This window comes from Oncorhynchus tshawytscha, linkage group LG06, assembly GCF_018296145.1.
Source record: "Oncorhynchus tshawytscha isolate Ot180627B linkage group LG06, Otsh_v2.0, whole genome shotgun sequence".
In the NCBI taxonomy this organism is placed as follows: domain Eukaryota; kingdom Metazoa; phylum Chordata; class Actinopteri; order Salmoniformes; family Salmonidae; genus Oncorhynchus; species Oncorhynchus tshawytscha.
Window position 1 is genome coordinate 42,301,628 of NC_056434.1, and position 24,720 is coordinate 42,326,347.

Consider the following 24,720-nt stretch of genomic DNA (forward strand, 5'->3'; position numbering starts at 1 on the left):
TCATACTTCAACTCACACACATACTATACACACACGCACTCCACATGCTCACAGTCGCATACATGCGCGCGCACACACACACACACATACTTTTGTAAGCCTAACACTGTAAGATTTTCTTTTATAACTTAGCTAGCCATGTTGGCAATATAATAATAAGCTTTCAAATGATTCCCCTCTCTCTATCACTCTCTCATATTAATATATACAATAGCGGTGAAAAAAGGGGTTTTCTTTACTTTTACTATTTTCTACATCGTAGAATAATAGTGAAGACATCAAAACTAGGAAATAACACATGGAATCATGTAGTAAACAAAAAAAGTGTTAAACAAATCAGTCTGAAGGAGTTCCCACATATGCTGAGCACTTGTTGGCTGCTTTTCCTTCACTGCGGTCTAACTCATCTCAATTGGGTTGAGGTCAGGTGATTGTGGAGGCCAGGTCATCTGATGCAGCACTCCATCACTCTCCTTCTTGGTCAAATAGCCCTTACACAGCCTGGAGGTGTGTTGGGTCATTGTCCTGTTGGGAAAAAAACTATATTCCCACTAAGCGCAAAACAGATAGGATGGTGTATTGCTGTCGTAGCCATGCTGGTTAAGTGTGCCTTGAATTCTAAATTAAATCACAGACATATAATAATAATTTTGCACGCCCAATTTTTCAGTTTTTGATTTGTTAAAAAAGTTTGAAATATCCAATAAATGTCGTTCCACTTCATGATTGTGTCCCACTTGTTGTTGATTCTTCACAAAAAAATACAGTTTTATATCTTTATGTTTGAAGCCTGAAATGTGGCAAAAGGTCGCAAAGTTCAAGGGGGCCGAATACTTTCGCAAGGCACTGTATATATATATATATATACACACACTCCGTTATCTCTGAGTGCTCTACCAGGAAAAGCGTCTGCATTAGGCTCCACTGTCAGCCCCTCCCCTATTAATGTACTACTAATAGAATAAGAGCTTTTAGAGCTCTGAATGGAATGTGTTGAATTGTCTGTTCTTCTCCCATGTGCCTTTTCTATAATTCAATTATCATGGTTTCCCCTTTTTTTCTTTTTTTAGGGAGAGCATATATCGCTTGCTGCCTCAGACAACGCCAGAGAACATCAATAAGAATTTCAGTCACTACAGTGTGGACCCCACCACGCGCTACCCTAATATTAGCCTCCACTTCCTCAGGCCCAACCAGGTAGGGTATACACTGAGAACATATGACTGTATGACTATGATTGGAGCATGATGTACTGAATAGAGGTTGACCGATTATGATTTTTCAACGCCGATACCGATTACTTGGCCAATTTTTATATGCAGTTGAAGTCTGAAGTTTACATACACCTTAGCCAAATAAATTTAAACTCAGTTTCACAATTCCTGACATTTAATCCTAGTAAAAATTAGGTCTGTTAGGATCACAACTTTTTTTTCACAAGAAAATGGAATGTCAGAATAATAGTAGAGTGATTTATTTCAGCTTTTATTTCTTTCATCACATTCCCAGTGGGTCAGAAGTTTACATACACTCAATTAGTATTTGGTAGCATTGCCTTTAAATTGTTTAACTTGGGTCAAACGTTTCAGGTAGCCTTCCACAAGCGTCCCACAATAAGTTGGGTGAATTTTGGCCCATTCCTCATGACAGAGCTGGTGTAACAGAGTCAGGTTTTTAGACCTCCTTGCTCGCACGCGCTTTTTCAGTTCTGCCCACAAATTGTCTATATAATCGAGGTAAGGGCTTTGTGATGGCCACTCCTGTACCTTGACTTTGTTGTCATTAAGCCATTTTGCCACAACTTTGGAATTAGGCTTGGGGTCATTGTCCATTTGGAATACCCATTTGTGACCAAGCTTTAACTTCCTGACTGATGTCTTGAGATGTTGCTTCAATATATCCATTTCATTTCCCTTTCTCATGATGCCTTCTATTTTGTGAAGTGCACCAGTCCCTCCTGCAGCAATGCACCCCCACAACATGATGCTGCCACCCCTGCGCTTTACGGTTGGGATGCTGTTCTTCGGCTTGCAAGATTCCCCCTTTTTCCTTCAAACATAATGATGGACATTATGGCCAAACAGTTCTATATTTGTTTCATCAGACCAGAGGACATTTCTCCAAAAAGTACTATCTTTATCCCCATGTGCAGTTGCAAACCGTAGTCTGGCTTTTTTATGGTGGTTTTGGAGCAGTGGCTTCTTCCTTACTGAGAGGACTTTCAGGTTATGTCGATATAGGCCTCGTTTTACTGTGGATATAGATACTTTTGTACCTGTTTCCTCCAGCAACTTCCAAAGGTCCTTTGCTGTTGTTCTGGGATTGATTTGCACTTTTCGCACCAAAGTACATTCATTTCTAGGAGACAGAAGGTGTCTCCTTCCTGAGCGGTATGATGGCTGCGTGGTCCCATGGTGTTTATACTTGCGTACTATTGTTTGTACAGATGGACGTATTATCTTCAGGCGTTTGGAAATTACTCCCAAGGTTGAACCAGACTTGTGGAGGTCTACATTTTCTTTCTGAGGTATTGGCTGATTTCTTTCGACTTCCCCATGATGTCAAGCAAAGAGGCACTGAGTTTGAAGGAAGGCCTTGAAATACATCCACAGGTACACCTCCAATTGACTCAAATGATGTCAATCAGCCTATCAGAAGCTTCTAAAGCCATGACATAATTTTCTTGAATTTTCCAAGCTGTTTAAAGGCACAGTCAACTTAGTGTATGTAAACTTTTGACCCACTGGAATTGTGATACAGTGAATTATAAGTGAAATAATCTGTCTGTAAACAATTGTTGGAGAAATCACTTGTGTCATGCACAAAGTAGCTCTCCTTAACGACTTGCCAAAACTATAGTTTGTTAACAAAAAATTGTGGAGTGGTTGAAAAATGAGTTTTAATGACTCCAATGTATGTAAACTTTTGACTTCAACTGTATTTGTAATAATGACAATTACAACAATACTGAATGAACAATTAACACTTTTATTTGAACTTAATATATTACATCAGATCTATTTAGTCTCAAATAAATAATGAAACATGTTCAATGTGGTTTAAATACTGCAAAAACAAAGTGTTGGAGAAGAAAGTAGAAGTGCAATATGTGCCATGTAAGAAAGCTAACATTTAAGTTCCTTGCTCAGAACATGAGAACATATGAAAGCTGGTGATTCAATATTCCAGTTCTTCAATATTCCCAATAAAATATTGACGCGTCTATTGACTATTAGATGTTCTTATAGGCACTTTAATATTGCCAGCCTAATCTTGGGAGTTGATGGGCTTGAAGTCATAAACAGCGCTGTACTTCAAGCAAACGGCAAACGCAGGAAAGTGCTGTTTGAATGAATGCTTACGAGACTGCTGCTGCCTACCACCGCTCAGACTGCTCTATCAAATGTCAAGTCATAACTTCATTATAATATAATAAACACAGAAGTACGAGCCTTTGGTCATTAATATGGTCAAATCCGGAAACTATAATTTCGAAAATAAAACGTTTATTCTTTCCGTGAAATACGGAACCGTTCTGTATTTTATCGAACAGGTGGCAACCCTAAGTCTAAATATTGCTGTTGCCTTGCACAACCTTCAATGTTATGTCATAATTATGTAGAATTCTGGAAAATTAGTTCACAGTTGGCAACGAGCCAGGCGGTCCAAACGGTTGCATATACCCTGACTCTGCTTGCACTAAACGCAAGAGAAGTTACACATTTTCCATAGTTAATATTGCCTGCTAACATTCATTTCTTTGAACTAAAATTGATTTTAAGAATGACATTGATGTTTATGGTTGGGTACATTTGTGCAACGATTGTGCTTTTTTCTGCAATGTGCTTTTGTTAAATCATCACCCTTTTGGTGAAGTTGATATAGGCTGTGATTCGATGATAAATTAACAGGCACTGTATTGATTATATGCAACGTAGGACAAGCTAGTTAACCTAGTAATATCATCAACCATGTGTAGTTAACTAGTGATTATGTGAAGATTGATTGTTTTTTGTAAGATAAGTATAATGCTAGCTTGCAACTTACCATGGATCTTTTCAGCCACAAGTTCCTTTTGACGCTGCACTCGCGTAACTGGTGGTCAGCCTGCCACGCAGTTTCCTCGTGGATTGCAATGTAATCGGCCATAATCGGCGTCCAAAAAGGCGGATTTCCGATTGTTATGAAAATATGAAATTGGCCATGCCGATTAATCGGTCAACCTCTAGTACTGAAGTACCCATACCTTTCTGTGCATGATATCCCATTTGAGGTGGGCCAGGAGTTTATCTTGACCACCTGACCTGACCAGGGATACTCCAGCCTAGGTTGTAACTAAGAACCAGAGTTTTTTTCCCGGCTCAGATATGTGACCTGGTAAAAAACCCTGGCCCTAGCTTTGACCTAAGGACATCTTCCAATGTGAAATCCTAATGGTATGTTGCCCCTTCCCCCACTGTTTTCAGGTACGACACCTCATAGACACAGGGGATTCAAGTAGGGAAATGCTTATCGAAATGGAGAATGTAGTCAACTCGTCAACACCCAAGCTCACCCGAAATGGTGAGTAGTGTTTGCATGAATGTTCTTGTATTCATGTGTCCATGTTGTCCTGTTGGAAGGTGAACCCCAGTCTGAGGTCCTGAATGCTCTGGAGCAGGTTTTAATCAAGGATCTCTGTACTTTGCTTCATTCATCTTTCCCCCGATCCTGACCAGTCTCCCAGTTCCTGCCGCTGAAAAACATCCCCACAGCATGATGCTGCCACCACCATGCTTCACTGTAGGGATGGTGTCAGGTTTCCTCCAGATGTGACGCTTGGCATTCAGGCCAAAGAGTTCAATTTTGGTTTCATCAGACCAGAGATTCTTGTTTCTCATGGTCTGAGAGTCTTTAGGTGCCTTTTGACAAACTCCAAGCAGGCTTTCATGTGCCTTTTACTGAGGAGAGTGTCAGAGTGACCATCGGGTTCTTGTCACCTCCCTGACCAAGGCCCTTCTCCCTCGATTGCTCAGTTTGTCCGGGCGGCCAACTCTAGGAAGAGTCTTGGTGGTTCCAAACTTCTTCCTTTTATAATGGAGGCCACTGTGTTTTTGGGGACCTTCAATGCTGCAGACATTGTTTGGTACCCTTCCCCAGATCTGTGCATTGACACAATCCTGCCTGGGCGCTCTACAGACAATTCCTTCAACCTCATGGCTTGGTTTTTGCTCTGACATGCACTGTCAACTGTGGGACTTTATATAGACGGGTATGTTACTTTCCAAATCATGTTCAATCAATTGAATTTACCACAGCTGGACTCCAATGAAGTTGTAGAAACATCTCAAGGATGATCAATGGAAACAGGGTGCATCAAAGCAAAGGGTCTGAATACTTGTGTAAATGAGGTATTTCTGTTTTTTAATTTTTAATCATTTTAATTTTAAAAAATTTCTAAAAACCCGTTTTTGCTTTGTCAGTATGCAGTATTGTGTGTAGATTGACAAGGAATGTATTTGATTGTATCCATTTTAGAATAAGGCTGTAATGTAACAAAATGTGGGAAAAGTCGTGGGGCCTGAAAACATTCCCAATGCACTGCATGTATGACAATGATCTCCAATAACCAAAAGTGGTCTAAAAATCCTCTGCTCTTCCCCTCGCAGAATCCATAGCTCGCTCCAGCAAGCTGCTAAGCTGGTGTCAGAGGCAGACTGAGGGCTACAGAAAAGTCAGTGTGACTGATCTCACCATGTCCTGGAAGAGTGGCATGGCCCTGTGTGCCCTCATCCACCGCTACAGACCTGACCTCATGTGAGTCACATATACACATCTGGATTAAAGGTCGACCGATTAATCGGAATGGCCGATTAATTAGGGCCGATTTCAAGTTTTCATAACAATCTGAAATCGGTATTAAAAAAATAAAAATAAAAAAAAAATGTATTTAACTAGGCATGTCAGTTAAGAACACATTCTTATTTTCAATGACGGCCTAGGAATGGTGGGTTAACTGCCTTGGTCATTGTCAGAACGACAGATTTTCACCTTGTCAGCTCGGGGGATCCAATCTTGCAACATCACAGTTAACTAGTCCAACGCAATAACGACCTGCCTCTCTCTCGTTGCACTCCACAAGGAGCCTGTTACGCGAATACAGTAAACCAAGTTAAGTTGCTAGCTAGCATTAAACTTATCTTATAAAAAACAATCAATCATAATCACTAGTTAACTACACATGGTTGATGATATTACTAGATATTACCTAGCGTGTCCTGCATTGCATATAATCTGACTGAGCATACAAGTATCTGACTGAGCGGTGGTAGGCAGAAGCAGGCGCGTAAAGATCAATTCAAACAGCACTTTCGTGCGTTTTGCCAGCAGCTCTTCGTTTTGCGTCAAGCATTGCGCTGTTTATGACTTCAAGCCTATCAACTCCCGAGATGAGGCTGGTGTAACCGAAGTGAAATGGCTAGCGCGTGCTAACTAGAGGGATGGAAGCTATACTGTTACACTGGCAATACTAAAGTGCCTATAAGAACATCCAATAGTCAAAGGTTAATGAAATACAAATGGTATAGAGGGAAATAGTCCTAATTCCTATAATAACTACAACCTAAAACTTCTTACCTGGGAATAATGAAGACTGTTAAAAGGAACCACCAGCTTTCATATGTTCTCATGTTCTGAGCAAGGAACTGAAACGTTAGCTTTCTTACATAGCACATATTGCACTTTTACTTTCTTCTCTAACACTTTGTTTTTACATTATTTAAACCAAATTGAACATGTTTCCTTATTTACTTGAGGCTAAATTGATGTATTATATTAAGTTAAAATAAGTGTTCATTCAGTATTGTTGTAATTGTCATTATTACAAAAAAACACAAAACCAGCCGATTAATCGGTATCGGCCCCTTTGGTCCGGCAATAATCGGTATCGGCGTTGAAAAATCATAATCGGTCGACCTCTAATCTGGATGTTGTATTTCTGAACTTATTTCGCCTGTATTTATTATAATCCTCAATGTCTCATCTTTGAGAGCACATCAACTCCTCTCGATTTACAGCATTTCCCTCACTCAGACGACAAATGTGCAAAATTGGCGGGAGGGATGGGGGCATCTCTTTGTCGCGCGCTGTGCTCAAGTTTATAATGGCTGTCAGTCAAAACCCACACAGCACTGTTAAACGGAGAACCTGAGCTCTGATGTCATGTATAGCATTTTACTGTACAGCCACTGCGTTCCAATTTAGGCGATTTACCAATGACTTAATCTGCCAATTTCAACAGATATATACAGGATGGCGGGAAAGGGTTAAAACTGTCATGGTCCTTGGACTGGAATGTCCTATCTGCTGTGTTTACGACGTTGTTTGTTAGTAGCATGTGTTATTTATCTCCTGGCTTTGGCAGTCCAGGCCTTGGTTCAGTCTGTATATCATACTAAATGACGTGACAGCTCACAGTCAAACTGCCTGATGAGTCAGGGAAAAGGGTGTATATGTGCACACACACACACACACACACACAGCAGAGACTGACACATTGCCTAACGAGGGGTGAGATGGGGTTGTTACCCTCTCCTGGCTCCACAGCAATTAGCATTATAACCCATTTGTCTTCTGACTGACCTTACCACGCGGTTGTTCTCCTCTGCTGGCTTTCATAGTCCAGATGATGGTGGGAGGATGATCGGGGGCTACATGGATGGGGAAATATGCTCTCACAATCACTCCCATACAACTCTGATTGGTTCCCACTTCCCATCACTAATGCTGCAGCACTAAACATACAAAGAAGGGGGGTAACATGCTAATGGTTTTAAATTGGTTATATAGATAGAGGTGAGGTTGTATACAGATGTTTCAAGTATACTAAATGTTTTTTTTTCTTTTCATATGCAATGCTATCACCCACAACCTTTGACATCCACATCATTAGTGGATGTCAATTGAAGATGTTCAAAACAGTAAGGACATTCTTAATTATTACTAATACCCCCGCCCTCAGAACAGCCTTCATTTGTCGGGGCATGGACTACAAGATGTCAAAAGCGTTCCACAAGGATGCTGTCGAGTCATCTGGATGTCCTTTGGGTGGTGGACCATTCTTGATACACAGGGGAAACTGTTGAAGGTGAAAAACCCAGCAGCGTTGCAGTTCTTGACACAAACCGGTGCGGCCCTGGCACCTACTACCAAATCAAATCCAAATCAAATGTATTTATATAGCCCTTCGTACATCAGCTGATTTGTACCACACCCCGTTCAAAGGCTCTTAACTTGTGTCTTGTACATTCAGCCTCTGAATGGCACATGTCTCAAGGCTTATTAGAAATCCTTCTTTAACTTGTCTCCTCCCCTTCATCTACACTGATTTGAAGTGGATTTAACAAGTGACATCAATAAAGGATCATAGTGTTAATCTGTATTCACCTGGTCAGTCTATATCATGGAAAGAGCAGGTGTTCATAACGTTTTGTACACTCAGTGTATAAAGATTATACAACCACAGCATCCACTGCTTCGTATGTTTGTCATGTTTATTGGGGAAAGTCAAGTGATGTTTACATTCACAGTGCTGATGGTTGTGTTGACTCCCATTTTGACTCCAGGTATTTTCCTGACTCTCTCTGCCCCACAGTGACTTTGACTCCCTGGATGAGCGGGACCAGCAGAAGAACAATCAGCTGGGCTTTGACGTGGCCGAGAGGGAGTTTGGCATCTCACCTTGCATGACTGGCAAGGAGATGTCCCAGGTGGCGGAGCCTGACAAGCTCTCCATGGTCATGTACCTCAGCCAGTTCTACGAGATGTTCAAGGACACAGTGCCCCCTGGGGCCGGAGGTAAGTACTGTATTTGGCTGGTTTTGTAACTTCGTTTTTTGGGGTGCAGGTTGAATGAAATGTTATAGCCGACGTGAGTAAGACCTTTAAACAGTTTAACATTCACAAGTCGGGATTTCCAGGAAGCATACTCGGAGCATGCGCTGAACAGCTGGCAAGTGTCTTCACTGACATTTTAAACCTCTCCCTGACCCAGTCTGTAATACTTACATGTTTCAAGCAGACCACCATAGTCCCTGTGCCCAAGAATGCCAAGGTAACCTGCCTAAATGACTATCGCCCCCGTAGCACTCACATCTGTATCCATAAAATGCTATTTTTTAAAATTATTTAAAAAAACTTTTACCTCCCTTTTTTTCTCCCCAATTATGTAGTATCCAATTGGTAGTTACAGCCTTGTCCTCTACGGACTCAGGAGAGGCAAAGGTCGAGAGCCGCGCGTCCCCCAAACTCAACCCAACCAGGCCGCACTGCTTCTTGACACAATGCCCGCTTAACCCGGAAGCCAGCCGCACCAATGTGTTGGAGGAAACACCGTACACCTGGCGACCGTGGCAGTGTGCATTGCGCCCGGCCTGCCACAGGAGTCGCTAGTGCGCGATGGGACAAGGACATCCCTGCTGGCTGAACCCTCCCCTAACCCGGACGACGCTGTGCCAATTGTGTGCCGCCCCATGGGTCTCCCGGGCGCGGCCGGCTGCGACAGAACCTGGACTCGAACCCAGAATCTCTAGTGGCACAGCTAGCACTGCGATGATGAAATTCTTTGAAAGTCTGGTCCTGACACACATGAACTCCATCATCCCAGACACCCTGGACCCACTCCAATTCACATACCGCCCCAAAAGATCCACAGATGACGCAATCTCTATAGCACTCCACACTGCCCTCTCCTACTTAGACAAAAGGAACGTGAGAATGCTGTTCATTTACTACAGTGCAACATTCAACACCATAGTGTCCTTGAAGCTCATCACTAAGCTAAGGACCCTGGGACTAAACACCTCCCTCTGCAACTGGATCCTGGACTTCCTGACAGGCCGCCCCCAGGTGGTAAGGATAGGCAACAACACATCTGCCATGCTGACCCACAACACGGGGTCCCCTCAGAGGTGCGTGCTTAGTCCCCTCCTGTACACCCTGTTCACCCACGACTGTGTGGCCGTGCACGACCCCAACACCATCCTAAAGTTTGCTGATGACGCGACAGTGGTAGGCCTGATCACCAACGACAGTGATACAGTGTATTACGGAGGAGGTCAGAGACCTGGCAGTGTGGTGCCAGGACAACAACCTCTCCCTCAACGTCAGTAAGACAAAGGAGCTGATCAGGAAACAGAGGGCAGAGCACAGCCCCATACCTCACGGCTAGCAGTACAAATTCTCTAACTCTGGAACCAACAGGACCCTGAACAGCTTCTACCCCAAGCCACACTGGACTCTACCCCCACACTCACATACTTACACTGACACCCCAACACACACACACGCACAGGTCCTGTGTGGCTCAGTTGGTTGAGCAGTTTGAAAAAATCTGAAAATATGTCTGCACTCACTACTGTAAGTCGCTCTGGATAAGAGCGTCTGCTAAATGACGTAAATGTAAACGTAACATGCATACATATTTTCTGCTACCTATATATAGCCATGTTATTTTATTTGATAACTATTTGTATATGTTGTTATAATGTTTTAACTCTGCATTGTTGGAAAAGAGCACCTAAGTAAGCATTTTACTGTTAATCTACACCCGTTGTCTACGAAGTATGTGACAAAAAAGAAGACTTTGATTCGATGTTCATTCGGCACCAAACAGACTGTACTGGGGAGTGTCCTACCTGAACTTGTCCAATGAGAAATACTTGTTTAAATTAGTGTGCCCTATTGAATGTGACCCTGGTGTACGGCCTTACATTCTCTGTCTGTTACATTTTCAGGGGACCAGAACATGAGCCCTGAGGAGAAGGCTGCGTTGATCAACAGTACAAAGTCCCCCATCTCCTTCCTCAGCAAGCTGGGCCAGAGCATCGCTATCTCACGGAAGCGTAACCCCAAGGTCAGGACTCAAATCAATCAATCAAATGGATTTCATAAAGCCCTTTTTACATCAGCAGTAGGAAAAGCACAGTGGCCAGGACTCATAGCCCATTACATCAATGTCAGCAGTCTCATTCCCTTTAACACGGATTACTGTGTTTCTGTCACGTTTTAATGCTAATGTAGGAATCAGTAGGTGTCTGCCTGAAATAACCAGTGACATCATGTGATGGACAGGACAAAAAGGAGAAGGAGGTGGATGGTGTGGGGAAGAGGAGGAAGACCAGCCAGGCTGACCACTCTGAAGACGTGGGTAACACTTTCAAGGGTTCAAACTCAGACGCTGAACTCCACTTCGGAGCTTTGCAAACTGAGAGAAACTGTCACGTAAACTTTATTCTCCGACTGGTCTCTTCCTGTCCATGTGTTTGTAACAGGAAGAGGTTTTGAGGGGTAACCGTGACGACAGGCCATCTAACAGTACTGCTCTGACAGAAAGGAAGATGAAGGAAGAGTCAGCAGCTCTAGGGAACCACAACAAAGTCAAGTCCATGGCCACCCAGCTTCTCGCCAAGTTTGAGGAGAACGCCCCCGCCGAATCCAAGGGCCTCAAAAGACAGGTATGGAGAGACTCCTATGTGTCTGGTGGGTGTAAGGGGTAGTCTTGCTTGCCTGGATGTGGGAAGAGACGACAGTGAACTGTTTTAAACATGAGAACTGTTGCTTGGGATCTGGCCTTCCTGGATGGTAGATCACATGGTGACGGCTCTGTTTGCACACAGTGTTGTGTTTGTCAAATAGTAAATATGCAGATCTATTTCATCTCACGGCGTCTAACATGACTAATAGTCTCGTGATGTCGAGTGTGTAGGAGCACTGTACAACTGTATTATTGTGTTGAACACCAGGGCCTGTATAAAGAAGGCTTCTCAGGGTAGGAGTGCTGATCTAGGATCAGTTTTCCCTTTTTTAGGTCATGAATAATTCTGATATAAAGATGGATCAGCACTCCTACTATGAGAGACGCTTTGTGAATACGGGGCCCAGAATGCTAATATTAACGTGTCCCAGGCCTGGCAGGATATAGTTCCTTGGTAACAGAAGTGCTGATTGTGCTGACTGGCTTGCTCCTCCAGGACTAGGTCGTGAATGGGGTTTACAGAGCCAGTCTAAGACCTGATCCTGGGTCAGTCACCCTGAGAGGCCCACACTGCTGGCCTGGAGCTGTGGGAAGGCTATGTGGGTTAGTGGAACACAAGCCACTATTGTTGACATAGAAAGACACAGGCAGCATTCCAGAGTGTTGCCATTCCACAATGCCTGCTTGGGCTGTGCGTTTTGCAATCGCTACAACTGCTAAGATCGCTGATACTGAGGACCACTTGGTTCATGTAAATTGAATAGATGAAACGTTAGAAGTGAATAGCATGGCCCAGGTCAAGTGGTGTGCCGAGTGAACAAGCTTTGTGCCGAACGTTTGAAAGATCTCTCTTTTGGTCACATATTTGTACAATGTAAAATATGATTGATTCACCAGTCTTTAGTTGTCATCTTTCCTAATGGTATAATAACCAGCTACAAATGGCCCATCGAAAGACGATGTACATGTTGTTTAATAGGAGCTAAGCCCTACTTACAATGAGTCCCACTGGTGGTAATATCACATTGTATTCTGCTGCTGCTGTGTTGAATTGAATTGTGTCTGTTCCACCAGAATGGCTGAAAGATGAGCCTGTGTGTGTGTGTGTGTGTGTGTGTGTGTGTGTGTGTGTGTGTGTTTCCAACCAGTGGGCTTCACTTTTTCACCCCATCTTTGACCCTTCTGCTCTTTGCATGAAATACTGATAATGTATTTGCCACAGTGTCCATATTACAGTTCTTAATTCTGTAGTCAATTATAAGCCTAAGATGGGTCCAGCTGGTACAATAATCATGCATGTCATGTTGTAGTCATATTACGTTACACACAGGCAGCATGCTATTCTTATGACAAACTCCATTTCCTTTTGAGTCTTTTTCTCCCAGTTACATTTTTTTCCAACCAGCATGTCTCCTCGTGATTCACTTCCCTCTCTCTATTTTTCCTCTCTTCCAACATCTCCTCTCCTCCCACCATGGATCATGACTGTGACTCATGGGGATATTGCTCACCGTGTCCTGGTCTGTTATTGACCATTTTGGCTGTCACTCATCTTCCACTCATCTTCCACTGGTCAAAGGGGGATTCTCTGCCCAGTTTGGGTGTCGTCCTGGCGCTGCCCCCTCCCCCTGCCTCCCTGGGCCCCCCCAGGGAGCCTGTCCGCCTAGCTCCGGTCCCTGCATGGAGACAGGTAAAGAGTGGACGCCTCACCTCCCTCCCCTAGACCCTAGTCTAACCCCTAAGCAACCTTGCCTCTGCTGTGTTTGACAGTTGTATAGCTTTGTGTCCAGATTGTAGCTTACTAACTGTTATTGATCATAGACATAGCATGTCTTGTTTTCTGTAGACTTTGGAGTGGTGAAACCAGTAGTTTCGATTTTGTTAATGACAACAACAAGAAAAGGTCAGAGTATGTGTTCTAAAACTTCTGGATCTGATAGTTTTGTGTGTATTGCCAGAATAAGCAGCTGTGCGTGGGTGCCGTCCATTGACTTTTCGGCCCAGATGGTGTGTGACGTGACGGTCGTGTTTTCTTTTGTCCCGTGTGGATTGTCCCTCTCCATCTTCTTCTCCATCTCCCCTGTCCCGATCTCTTTCTCTCCCCTGTTTTCTCTTGTCTCGTGTGGATTATCCTTCTCCCTCTCCCCTCTCGGACTCCCTCCGTATTGTCTCAGAAACGCACCCAGCAGCAGGAGCAGCTCAGCTTCTGCTATAAGGAGACGGTCAAGTGTCAGATCCTACCTATCAGAGGGGAGCAGGTACTGCTGGCCTGGCTGACGCTGTAGTAGTCCATGCCTAGTAGGCCATTTCCCCTCTCCAGCTTACCAGCTAACCATGCTATCAGTGCTAGCTACTAGCTAGCCTAGCATCTCATGCCTTCATAGACAGACATGCTTTCACTTTAGATGAGCTCAGTTAGCTTAATTGTGCTAATAATCAAAGATGTAGCTTAGTTAGCTAATCATTGTAGCTTCTTTGTCGTTTCTGTGTAGTTATTTTTAAATGATAGATGCAGAGTCTAATAGTTTGAGACACATGGCTAGTTCAGAGCTGTGCTTGATTGACCCTTGAAAACTAATCCTCAGTTAATTTGCTGGATATAGTCTGCAATTAAAAAAAATATAGATTTTTTTTGTGGAAATATTAGTTAACACACCATTAAGCCATTAAAGGTAGACTCAGCGATTATGATGTAGATGCAGAAAGTAAACAGCATAGTGGAACAGTTTCCACAACAACTAAGAGTGTTGAAGTGCGAGGCTCAACTTCTCTGGTGTTTTGGTGCCCCTTTTTTGACTGCTGTTTTGGGCTCTAAAATGTGTTTTATTGTGATCAAGTTCGATCCCCACAGTGAATTATTTAAAAGCTTGCTATAAATTGAGATATTTAATTAAATACTGATCCATTCTGACTACTACATTTGCCGTCACACAGGACCACGTACAGACACAGACCAATCAAAGGCCGGCAGGCTACGAGGAGGTTCATTCACACTCTTTGTACGTGTCTCTCAGGCAGGATGAAAACGACATCGACCATGATCCTTTGCTAGTTAGGGCCACTTTCATCATGATCCTTAGCGTTTTTTTTGTTGTTGTTGTGCCATTCAGCCCCATTCAGCAATATGGCGCTTCAAATTCAAATACTTCCGGCTTCATACGCCATCGGTAGTTTTCTATAGGAATACGTGTATGATATCTTGCATCTCGTTCATCTCAATATCTGCGGTGCTGCTCGTGGCAAAGTACTTTAGCTAAGTTTACCTTTAACATTTAGACTGAGTGGACAGTGAGAACCTTCCAATACCACATTTCCATCTCACACACTCATTTTCAGTGGTTAGTACTCCTGTTTTAGTAGCTCTTTAGACTCGCATAAGTATACTCTCACTCTCCACAGTATTTCATGCTTTCCTCCTCATGCGATTTAAAAATATATATATTATTATAATATTTTTTTTCCCTCAACCCTCTTTTCCCCCATTCATCCACAAGGTTTTTGTGGCTGTTGAAGGGGAAAAAAATGCTTGCTCTCATGCTTGCTAACTGTATTCTAACTAGAGTTGGGAAATGTGGTTTATTCGCCATCATTTTCCACATACATCCAGTGGGTGGTCTTTGTGCACTGTGTGTGTTCTGGTGTGTCGTTCAACAGTGTTTGCGTGAGTGTTTAGTGTAGTAGAATGCCTCTGGTAGTAATGTGAATGAGTGTGTGGGTGAGGGTAGCCCTGTAGCAGATGATTGTTTTAGCCTAGTGGATGTGAATCACGAGTTAAATTGATATTAAAATGTAAATGTGTGTGTTCAAAAGTGAATTCAGATGAGGTAATATGATACCTTGAATGGTATCGATTTGAATGTGCGTGTTAAATGGTGGACTTCGGTGACACCAGCAAGTGACGGCCTGTCCTCCTCTCCTCACTCAAGCCAAGAAGCGGTACAGAGTGGTGTTCGGGCTCACGGAGCTGCCCTAAGAAAACCATTCTGCTTTCCTCCACCTCCTCGCTCTCTCTTCACTCACAGGTGACCAGTCTGTGCCCTACCAGACCAGACATACTCCCCTGTCCTCTTCCTTGTCGATCCAATACCTTTCCTCTCAGGTCTTACCTTTGTATAAGTTCTCCAAATGTGCTGTCAAAGTAGAAAGCTTGACTCTTCCTCCCCTTCCTCTTAGACAACTTCCAATCTAACTAAAATAAACTATCTAGTCTTAGTTTACATTCTTCCCGTCAGTGGGTTGCTTTTTGTTAACTTTAAGAGGGTTTGCTTATGTTGTGGCTGACCAGTGTGTAGATTGGGGCCTTGTTGCCATACTTTCTGCAGTGGAAGATCTGATACTGTATATAGCATGCTGTGGTTTGCTTATGAAGGCCTAGATCGGAGAAATATGGTCTTAGCTCTCAGTGTGTGTGTGTGTGTGTGTGTGTGTGTGTGTGTGTGTGTGTGTGTGTGTGTGTGTCTGTGTGTGTGTCCTTAAGCACTGTGATAGAGAAGGTTTGGAGGAGGAAGGGACCACACAGGTCCAGACACCTCAAGCTCACCGGGTAACAACCATGGTTGCATGGGCCTGCTGTAATCAATACTAACCATTGGGGAACGAACAACCCAGACAGAGTGTGTGTGACTGGATGTCTCTACGGATTGTGTGGGGGAGAACGGAAGGAATTATTGTGAGCAGACTATAATGGTTGGCACGAACAACAATCAAAGGGTTAAGCAGGTGATGACTTGTGCCATTTCAGGGCTAGTTTCATTTGGGCACGGTTGTTGTTTGTTTTCTTGTACCATAGCAGTGCTTCCATGCTAACTCATATACAGTATGAATACATAATATGTCTGCCCTTTTTGTCGTTAATGGTCTCATATTTAATAGCCTTTCATAGGGTTCTAGGCCAACCATACCAGCTAACTGCATCAAACCAGTGTCATCGAGTTTTGGGGAAAACAGACTGTAAACACACACAAGGCTTACCTTGGTTTGCTCTGCAGAAATTGGAATCCGTGCAGCTTGAGGAACCAGAGCCTATTCACATCCCTAGCATCCAGGAGAGGTCTGCGTGGCTAGTCGCTAAGTTTAAGGGTAAACCTGAGAAACTAAAGGTGAATACCAAACCGTGCTGTCTAGAATCAGTGAATCCGTTATCTGTAAGTGATAGGCCTACTAGATGTATTGCATTTGTGAATAGTTTGTGTCTTTAGTGTTGGTTTACTCCAGTACACTTCATCATTCTGATCATTCTCATTCCTGTTGCCTTCTCTTAACAGTCCCATTTCTCTGTCCTCTCCCTTTGCCCTGGAGCTTAAGAAAAAGCCCTCGTGTTTCTTAGTAGAACAGTGGCACCTGTCAGCCAGAACCCTCAGCCAGAACACACAAAGCCTCTTCTCCCCCCCTGAAGCTCTTGGACAGGTACTGAAGCTCTTGGACAGGTGCCTGGAGACTAAAGACCTGCAGTGTGGAGCTGGCACTAACACACCTCTGCTTCCTGGAAACACGACCACCGTTACACTGATTTCCATAGATTGGCTCGATTAGAATTATACAGCACTCATCTCTAAGATAGATCTACTGCCATTAAGGACCGCTGCATTGTAACATTTCTCTGACTGCTAACCTCATAAGTTGACCGAGGCTGAATTTGCCCCTGTGTTTCTACTGCATGGCAAATGGAGATCAATGAAAAATGGTTGATAAGGGATGTGAAGGTGCAGCATTCGTGACATCCTTGTTAGTATGCATAGGTCAGGCAAACCTGTCACGTAAAAATCACTTCAACCACTAACGCAAACCTCGACGATCTTTCCTGGTTAAATAAAAGCAAAATAACGTCAGGGTCTTGTGTGGAGCACGGGCTGTTTTGTAGAACAGCACTAAAAATGCCATTCCATGTCTAAACTCTGCCTTTCCATTTCTATGCTATTCTTTTGTAAACGAATAATGACTTATTCTGCAGGAGATGGAACCGCTGCGCTCTGATGACCAACTGTCACGACGTGCCTTTAGTGTACAGGAGAGGGCTGAGCAGCGAGCCTCGCAGTTTCAAGGCAAGCTGGCAAATCCACAGGTGATATACTGTACGCCACCACCGCTCGATAGCCCCGAGTCCAAATTCCAAGTCAAGGACTTTACGACTACCAAGGAACCGGCCTAGTCTCTGACCTCTTTAGTCACTTTACAATTTATCACGAATGTCAGATGGAGCGATAAACTGATCAATAAAAAACACTTAGGTTTTGATTAGTCATACTATTTGCTCAGTATCGGTCATTACTGTTCTGTAGAATTGGAATATGAGGGATTTTCATATCAGCTTCTTTTACATCTTTCCTCATTTGTCTTTTCTCTAACCAAGTCATCCTGCAATAACTGCCCTTTCTCTTCCCTCTTTTTCCCCCTGGAATACACGGAAAAAAAACTTGCATTTCTGTATACAAAAGGGGAACCTGTCCCACAGCCAGAACCCAGAGAGCCCCCTCTCCTCCCCTGAAACTCTGAGACCGGTAGCCCCTCCCTTCTGGGAAGATTGACAGTTGAAATCACCCTAACACTCACTGGCTCTTGAAGACGGGCCAAATAACTCACTGCCTGGCCTGTGATATGTAATTGAACTGATCTCCAATGTGTGTCCTAACAAGCAAGTTCACACTGCATACAGGAATGGTTCATATGATGTATGGATGTAAAAACGCATCCTGCCGTTTTAGTCAAAGATACTACTTAGATTGCTGTGGTGAAAAGTGTGATGACACTGAAATGTGGAAGAGAGTGTACTGTAGTCATAGCCATACGATTGATTTATGTTCCAATAGATTGCTGTAAGTAGTCCCTTAGGTGTGGCCTGCATTGCATTTCAGTTTTGTGGTCTCTGTGCTTAGGGGAGTCCTTGCCTGATGTTTTGGCCTCAATACAGTTTAATTTGATCCTCATGTTTATAAGCCCTGTTCTGTTCCAACTGGGCTGGTGTAATCACGCCCCAGAGATGTGCCACTATAATACACCATGGTATATTTACGGTAAATCAGCCATACTTTAAAATATTTCAATCTCTTTTCTATGGCTTACGCTGTGCTAACTGACCTCAATTCTGTCTCTCTGCAGGATAAATGTTATTTTGGGATCTTTGTTGATCTAATCCGGGCCATTTTAGGGTTACAGCTGAAGCGCATTTGAGATATTACAGTGAATCTCTGCTCTTTTGAATGTGCACAGTTGATCCTAACTTCCTGTGTCCACGGTGACCAACTATCTTTCTTGTTTTATTAGCCAAAGGGTAGCGCAGGAAACATTAACACCATAAATCTGACTGTGTGTGTGTGTGTGTGTGTGTGTGTGTGTGTGTGTGTGTGTGTGTGTGTGCCTGTGTATATGGGTATAAGCGCATATAGCCACAGTCAAAGTCCAGGATCATACTCAGCCTAACAGAGCCAGTCAACAGCTTTGGCTCCTCATTAAAGTAATGGTGTGTACACATCACATGTGTTTTATTGGTTCAAATCAAATAGGCTTTCTGTCGGACACTGCATGTGGCGCGGTGTTGGTAATGGCTTTCTTTGTGCGGGTTCAAGAGTTGTATGCAGTTGGTTTGCACGTATTTCTCTTCTGTTGAAAACACTCATTCGAAGCAGTTCATTGGGTGGGGCTGGTGGGCCGATCAACCGAACATGGCCTAGTTTCCCTCTCACGATCAGTTGAATATTTTTGTCCTTTAGTGCCTTACATAGTGTACTACCTCACCTCCCATCATAGTTTACCCCTCTTCCTCATACAACTCCTTCTACTCTGCCATTTGGTTTTGCTCACATTCCTTTGCATGTCTTTTCTCTCATCCGTAAAGGGATACTTCGGGATGTTCGCAATGAGGCCCTTTTATCTCCTTCCCCAGAGTCAGATGAACTCGTGGATACCATTTGTATGTCTTGGCATGCAGTTTGAAGGAAGTTGTGAACTAGCACTAGCGCAATTGCTAACTAGCCTTAGCATAATGACTGGAAGTCTATGGTATCGTCTACATTGCTAGGAGATACCATAGACTTCCAGTCATTGCACTAATCCCGAAGTATCCCTTTGTCTTGGCATGTCTTTCTTTTTCCTCTCTCTTTATCTTTCTCATCCTACTGTCCTTTCTTTCTCTCTCTCTCTGCCTTCGATAGAGCTATTTAAAGATGTACACAGGGGAAGTGAGCTTATTGGCTGAGCAGATAGCCAATCAGCTTCAGCCTCAAGAGGAACCTAAGCCCTTACTTGACAAAAGGGAGTTGGTAAGAGCCAATGGCATCGTAGGACACTAGGCATGTTGTAGACCCAAGAGTGAAGTGACTCCAGCTAGAGAACGTAAATGTGGTGTTTGGTGATGATGAGTGTAACTAGGACTTCCTTCTAGTTCTAGAGACGGATTGTAATTGTGTGTGTGTGTGTGTGTGTGAAACATTTGACCCCACTTAAGCGTTGTGGCCTTTTGTGGTGGCTATAATCTCAGGTGTTTCTGAAAATCTTTTGCCTGGTGTTAAAAATAAATAAATAAATAAAATGTCAGTGGCTAATTCACAGCCATAATCTACTAGGTTGTGAATGGTTTGATATCAATGGAACATTTGATCCCATATCCCCTAACTCTCTACCAGTTAGATTTTTCCCACTTAGTTGTGAAGCCGGGGGCTTCAGGAAAATGGCCTCCCACTCTCCTCATCTCTCTTTACCTCTCCCCAGCCCCTAATACTGTCTCCTCTCGTCCTCTCACCCTTACAGAGTTCCCTGAGGAAGGAGTTCCCCCAGAACATCGGGGGCAGTGACGTGTGCTTCTTCTGCCGGAAGCGTGTGTACGTGATGGAGCGGCTGAGTGCCGAGGGCAAGTTCTTCCACCGCAGCTGCTTCAAGTGTGACTACTGCGGCACCACACTACGACTTTCGTCCTACGCCTTCGATGTGGAGGACGGTACGTGGAGGAAGACCCTACTTTAAAGCCACCTGTTGTGGTTACAATGTGTAGTGTGCTTTTCGCTCAGTACAGATATGTTTGTGCTGTCTTCCCATTGAATGACTGTAGGAGTTGGTAACGTCATACAAACAGTTCTGGGAGTGTACAAAACATTAAGGAAACATGCTCTTTCCATGGTAGATTAGGTGAATCCAGGTGGAAGCTATGATCCCTTATTGATGTCACTTGTTAAATCCACTTCAATCAGTGTAGATGAAGGGGAGGAGACGGGTTAAAGAAGGTTTTTTAAGCCTCGAGACAATTTGAGACATGGATTGTATGTGTGCGCCATTCAGGGGCTGAATGGGCAAGACAAAAGATTGAACTGCCTTTGAACGGGGTATTTTAGTAGGTGCCAGGTGCACCGGTTTGAGTGTGTCAAGAACTGCAACACTGTTGGGTTGTTCACGCTCAACAGTTTCCTATGTGTATCATGAATGGTCCACCACCCAAAGGACATTCAGCCAACTTGACACAACTGTGGGGAGCATTGGAGTCAACATGGGCCAGCATCCTTGTGGAACGCTTTCGTCACCTTTGTAGATTCCATGCCCCGGTGAATTGAGGCTGTTCTGAGGGCAAAGGGGGGTGCAATTCAATATTAGGAAGGTGTTGCTAATGTTTTGTACACTGAGTGCACATGTGAATAGATATAGCTTGCATACACTGTTGATATGTTCACCGAAACATCCCGCTGAATGACACAATCACTTTGTTTTGACTAAATTCAAACAGGGCACAGACATTTCTGACACACAATACGGTCAATTTAGACTCAAAGGCACCTGTTACATGATGAAGGTACTGTAAAAAGTGTTGACTCATAGGCACACACGCGCTATGCCAAGCCTTGTCCTTGTGGTCACAGTAAGAGTCATCATATTGTCCTCAGTGTCTGCTGCATGATTTATTCATTTTCTCTCTCTGAGTGTCACAAGGCCTCTCTTGTGCTCATTGAACAAGTAGCAAATTGTTCGCAATGACAAGAGTGGCTGTTTCTCCCAGTTTTAGTTTGTGATCCCAGTCATCCCACTGGTAAAGCAGACTCCAGAATGCCCAGTAGGAACTGAGGGAGGGAGGACAAAATGTTGTCTTTCTATGTACAGCATTCTCTCTCTCTCTCTCACACACACACACACACACACACCCACACACACACACACACACACACACACACACACACACACACACACACACACACACACACACACAGGCTTTCACGGTACTGAAGAGTATGCAACAGTCAGATGAGGTTAATGCAGTCTGCAGTATGTTTGTTTTGCACTGGTTTAGTACTTCTCTGTTTCTGTCTCCTCTCCTACAGGGAAGTTTTACTGCAAGCCCCACTACTGTTACCGTTCGTCTGGTCAGGCTCAGAGGAAGAGGCCAGCACCGACCCCTGCTCTGCTCAATGCTAAGGTACTACTGACCCATCATCTCCCCCCACACACACACACACATCCTCACACACACTCATTCTCACTCTCTCACACCCTTTCTCTCTCTCACCCTCTCTCTCTCTCACCCTCTCTCTCTCCCTCAATTCAATTGAAGGGGCTTTATTGACATGGGAAACATATGTTAACATTGCCAAAGCAAGTGAAGTAGATAATATACAAAAGTGAAATAAACAATAAAAATGAACAGTGAACATTACACTCATAGAAGTTCCAAAATAATAAAGACATTACAAATGTCATATTTTGTACATTTAATCTTGTAACGATGTGCAAATGGTTAAAGTACAAAAGGGAAAATATATAAACATAAATATGGGTTGTATTTACAATGGTTTTTGTTCTTCACTGGTTGGCCTTTTCTTGTGGCAGCAGGTCACAAATATTGCTGCTGTGATGGCACACTGGTATTTTCCCCTATAGATAAGGGAGTTTATCAAAATTGTGTTTGTTCTCAAATTCTTTGTGGATCTGTGTAATCTGAGGGAAATATGTGTCTCTAAAATGGTCACACATTTGGCAGGAGGTTAGGAAGTGCAGCTCAGTTTCCACCTAATTTTGTGGGCAGTGAGCTTATAGGCTGAATAGCAAGGCTATGCTCACTGAGTCTGTACATAGTCAAAGCTTTCCTTAAGTTTGGGTCAGTCACAGTGTTCAGGTAGTCTGCCACTGTGTACTCTCTGTTTAGGGCCAAATAGCATTCTAGTTTGTCCTGTTTTTTTTGTTAATTACTTGACACATTGGAAAGAATTATCTTTTTGTTTTCTCATGATTTGGTTGAGTCTAATTGTGTTGCTGTCCTGGGGCTCTGTGGGGTGTGTTTGTGAACAGAGCCCCAGGACCAGCTTGCTTCTCCAGGTTAATTTCTGTAGGTGATGGCTTTGTTATGGAAGGTTTCTGGAATCCCTTCCTTTTTAGGTGGTTGTAAAATTTAATGTCTCTTTTCTGGATTTTGATCATTAGCGGGTATCGGCCTAATTCTGCTCCGTTGTAACGGAGGATATTTTTTGCAGAATTAGAATGCCCTTCTTGCCTTGTCTCTCATTGTTCACAGCTTTGTGGAAGTTACGTGTGGCGCTGATGTTTAGGCCAAGGTATTTATCGTTTTTTTTTGTGTGTTTTAGGGCAACGGTGTCAAGATGGAATTTGTATTTGTGGTCCTGGCGACTGGACCTTTTTTGGAACACCATTATTTTGGTCTTACTGAGATTTACTGTCAGGGCCCAGGTCTGGCAGAATCTGTGCAGAAGATCTAGGTGCTGCTGTAGGATGATGTTAGAGTTTTATTATAGCCAATTGGAATTTGTTGTCTGTATATTTTATCATTTCATTGAGGATACCATCAACACCACAGGCCTTTTTGGGTTGGAGGGTTTTTATTTTATCCTGTAGTTCATTCAAGGTAATGGGAGAATCCAGTGGGTTCTGGTAGTCTTTAATAGTTGTTTCTAAGATTTGTATTTGTTCATGTTTTTGCGGTTTGTTCTTTGTTATAGAGCCAAAAGATTGGAGAAGTGGTTTACCCATACGTCTCCGTTTTGGATAGATAATTCTTCCTGTTGTTCTTTGTTTAGTTTTTTCCAATTTTCCCAGAAGTGGTTCGTCTATGGATTCTTCAATGACATTGAGCTGATTTCTGACGTGCTGTTCCTTCTTTTTCTGTAGTGAATTTCTGTGATGTTTTAGTGATTCACCATAAAGAAGGTGTAGACTCCATGGTGTTCTGGGTCTCTATGTTTTTGGTTGGACAGGTTTCTACATTTCTTTCTTAGGTTTTTGCGTTCTTCATCAAACCATTTGTCGTTGTTGTTCATTTTCTTAGGTTTTCTGTTTGAAATGTTTAGATTTGATAGGGAAGCTGAGAGGTCAAATATACTGTTTAGGTTTTCTACTGCCAAGTTTACACCTTCACTATTACAGTGAAACATTTTGTCCAGGAAATTGTCTAGAAGGGATTGAATTTGTTGTTGCCTGATTGTTTTTTGGTAGATTTCCACACTACTCTCTTTCAATCTATAGCATTTAAAAAATATATATTATTCACCTCCTTTGGCTCATGATTTGAGTATTGCCCTGTTCAAGTAGAGTGTATTTGCTGTGATCTGATAGGGGTGTCAGTGGGCTGACTGTGAACGCTCTGAGAGACTCTGGGTTGAGGTCAGTGATAAAGTAGTCTACAGTACTGCTGCCAAGAGATGAGCTATATGTGTACCTACTGTAGGAGTCCCCTCGAAGCCTACCATTCCTGCTCTTTAGGCTAAAGGCAGATGACCTCAGACCTTGTATATTCCAGGATGAGATGGTAGAAGCTTTGTGGTCCATATGTACATACCCAGTGTGCGACAGAGCTGCAGGAGTTGTGACACGTTTTTGTTGGTTATGTTGTCATGGTTGTGCCTAGGGGGGCATATGGGGGAGAGAATGCTGTCCCCTCCAGGTAGGTGCTTGTCCCCCTGTTTGCTGATGGTGTAAGGTTCTTGTCCAGTTCTGGCATTTAGGTCGCCACAAACTAGTACAGGACCCTGGGTCTGGAAATTGTTGATCTCCCCCTCTAAGATGGAGAAGCTGCCATCGTTAATGGGGGTTCTATTGGGGGGGATATAGGTAGGACACATGAGGATATTTTTCTCTGTTGAGAGAATTTCCTTATGTCTAGCCAGATGTAAAATGTTCCTGTTTTGACTAATTGAATAGAGTGGGGTTAGGTCTGCTCTATACCAAATTAGCATACCCCCGGAGTCTCTTCCCTGTTTCACACTTGGTAGTTTGGTGGATGGGAC

At 43.3% G+C, this 24,720-nt stretch overlaps 1 protein-coding gene across 11 annotated transcripts in view; it reads left to right on the forward strand.

Moving 5' to 3' along the window:
- The window catches only part of LOC112252562 (protein-methionine sulfoxide oxidase mical3a-like), a 124,594-nt gene that overhangs the window by 70,652 nt on the left and 29,222 nt on the right, over positions 1–24,720 (forward strand). For 4 of the 11 annotated variants that reach the window (XM_042323267.1, XM_042323268.1, XM_042323270.1 and 1 more), the window contains exons 11-28: positions 1,071–1,197; positions 4,467–4,563; positions 5,649–5,796; positions 8,633–8,835; positions 10,773–10,891; positions 11,110–11,181; positions 11,310–11,492; positions 13,092–13,202; positions 13,687–13,770; positions 15,439–15,534; positions 15,990–16,055; positions 16,501–16,611; positions 16,811–16,918; positions 17,463–17,573; positions 17,947–18,009; positions 19,660–19,767; positions 20,255–20,441; positions 21,808–21,902. In XM_042323267.1, coding sequence (XP_042179201.1) covers positions 1,071–1,197; positions 4,467–4,563; positions 5,649–5,796; positions 8,633–8,835; positions 10,773–10,891; positions 11,110–11,181; positions 11,310–11,492; positions 13,092–13,202; positions 13,687–13,770; positions 15,439–15,534; positions 15,990–16,055; positions 16,501–16,611; positions 16,811–16,918; positions 17,463–17,573; positions 17,947–18,009; positions 19,660–19,767; positions 20,255–20,441; positions 21,808–21,902 — 2,089 coding nt within the window. Of the gene's footprint in view, positions 1–1,070; positions 1,198–4,466; positions 4,564–5,648; positions 5,797–8,632; positions 8,836–10,772; positions 10,892–11,058; positions 11,182–11,309; positions 11,493–13,091; positions 13,203–13,686; positions 13,771–15,438; positions 15,535–15,989; positions 16,056–16,500; positions 16,612–16,776; positions 16,919–17,462; positions 17,574–17,946; positions 18,010–19,659; positions 19,768–20,254; positions 20,442–21,807; positions 21,903–24,720 lie in introns of those variants that run through there. The other 7 variants (XM_042323272.1, XM_042323277.1, XM_042323273.1 and 4 more) reach the window with 4 other exon arrangements.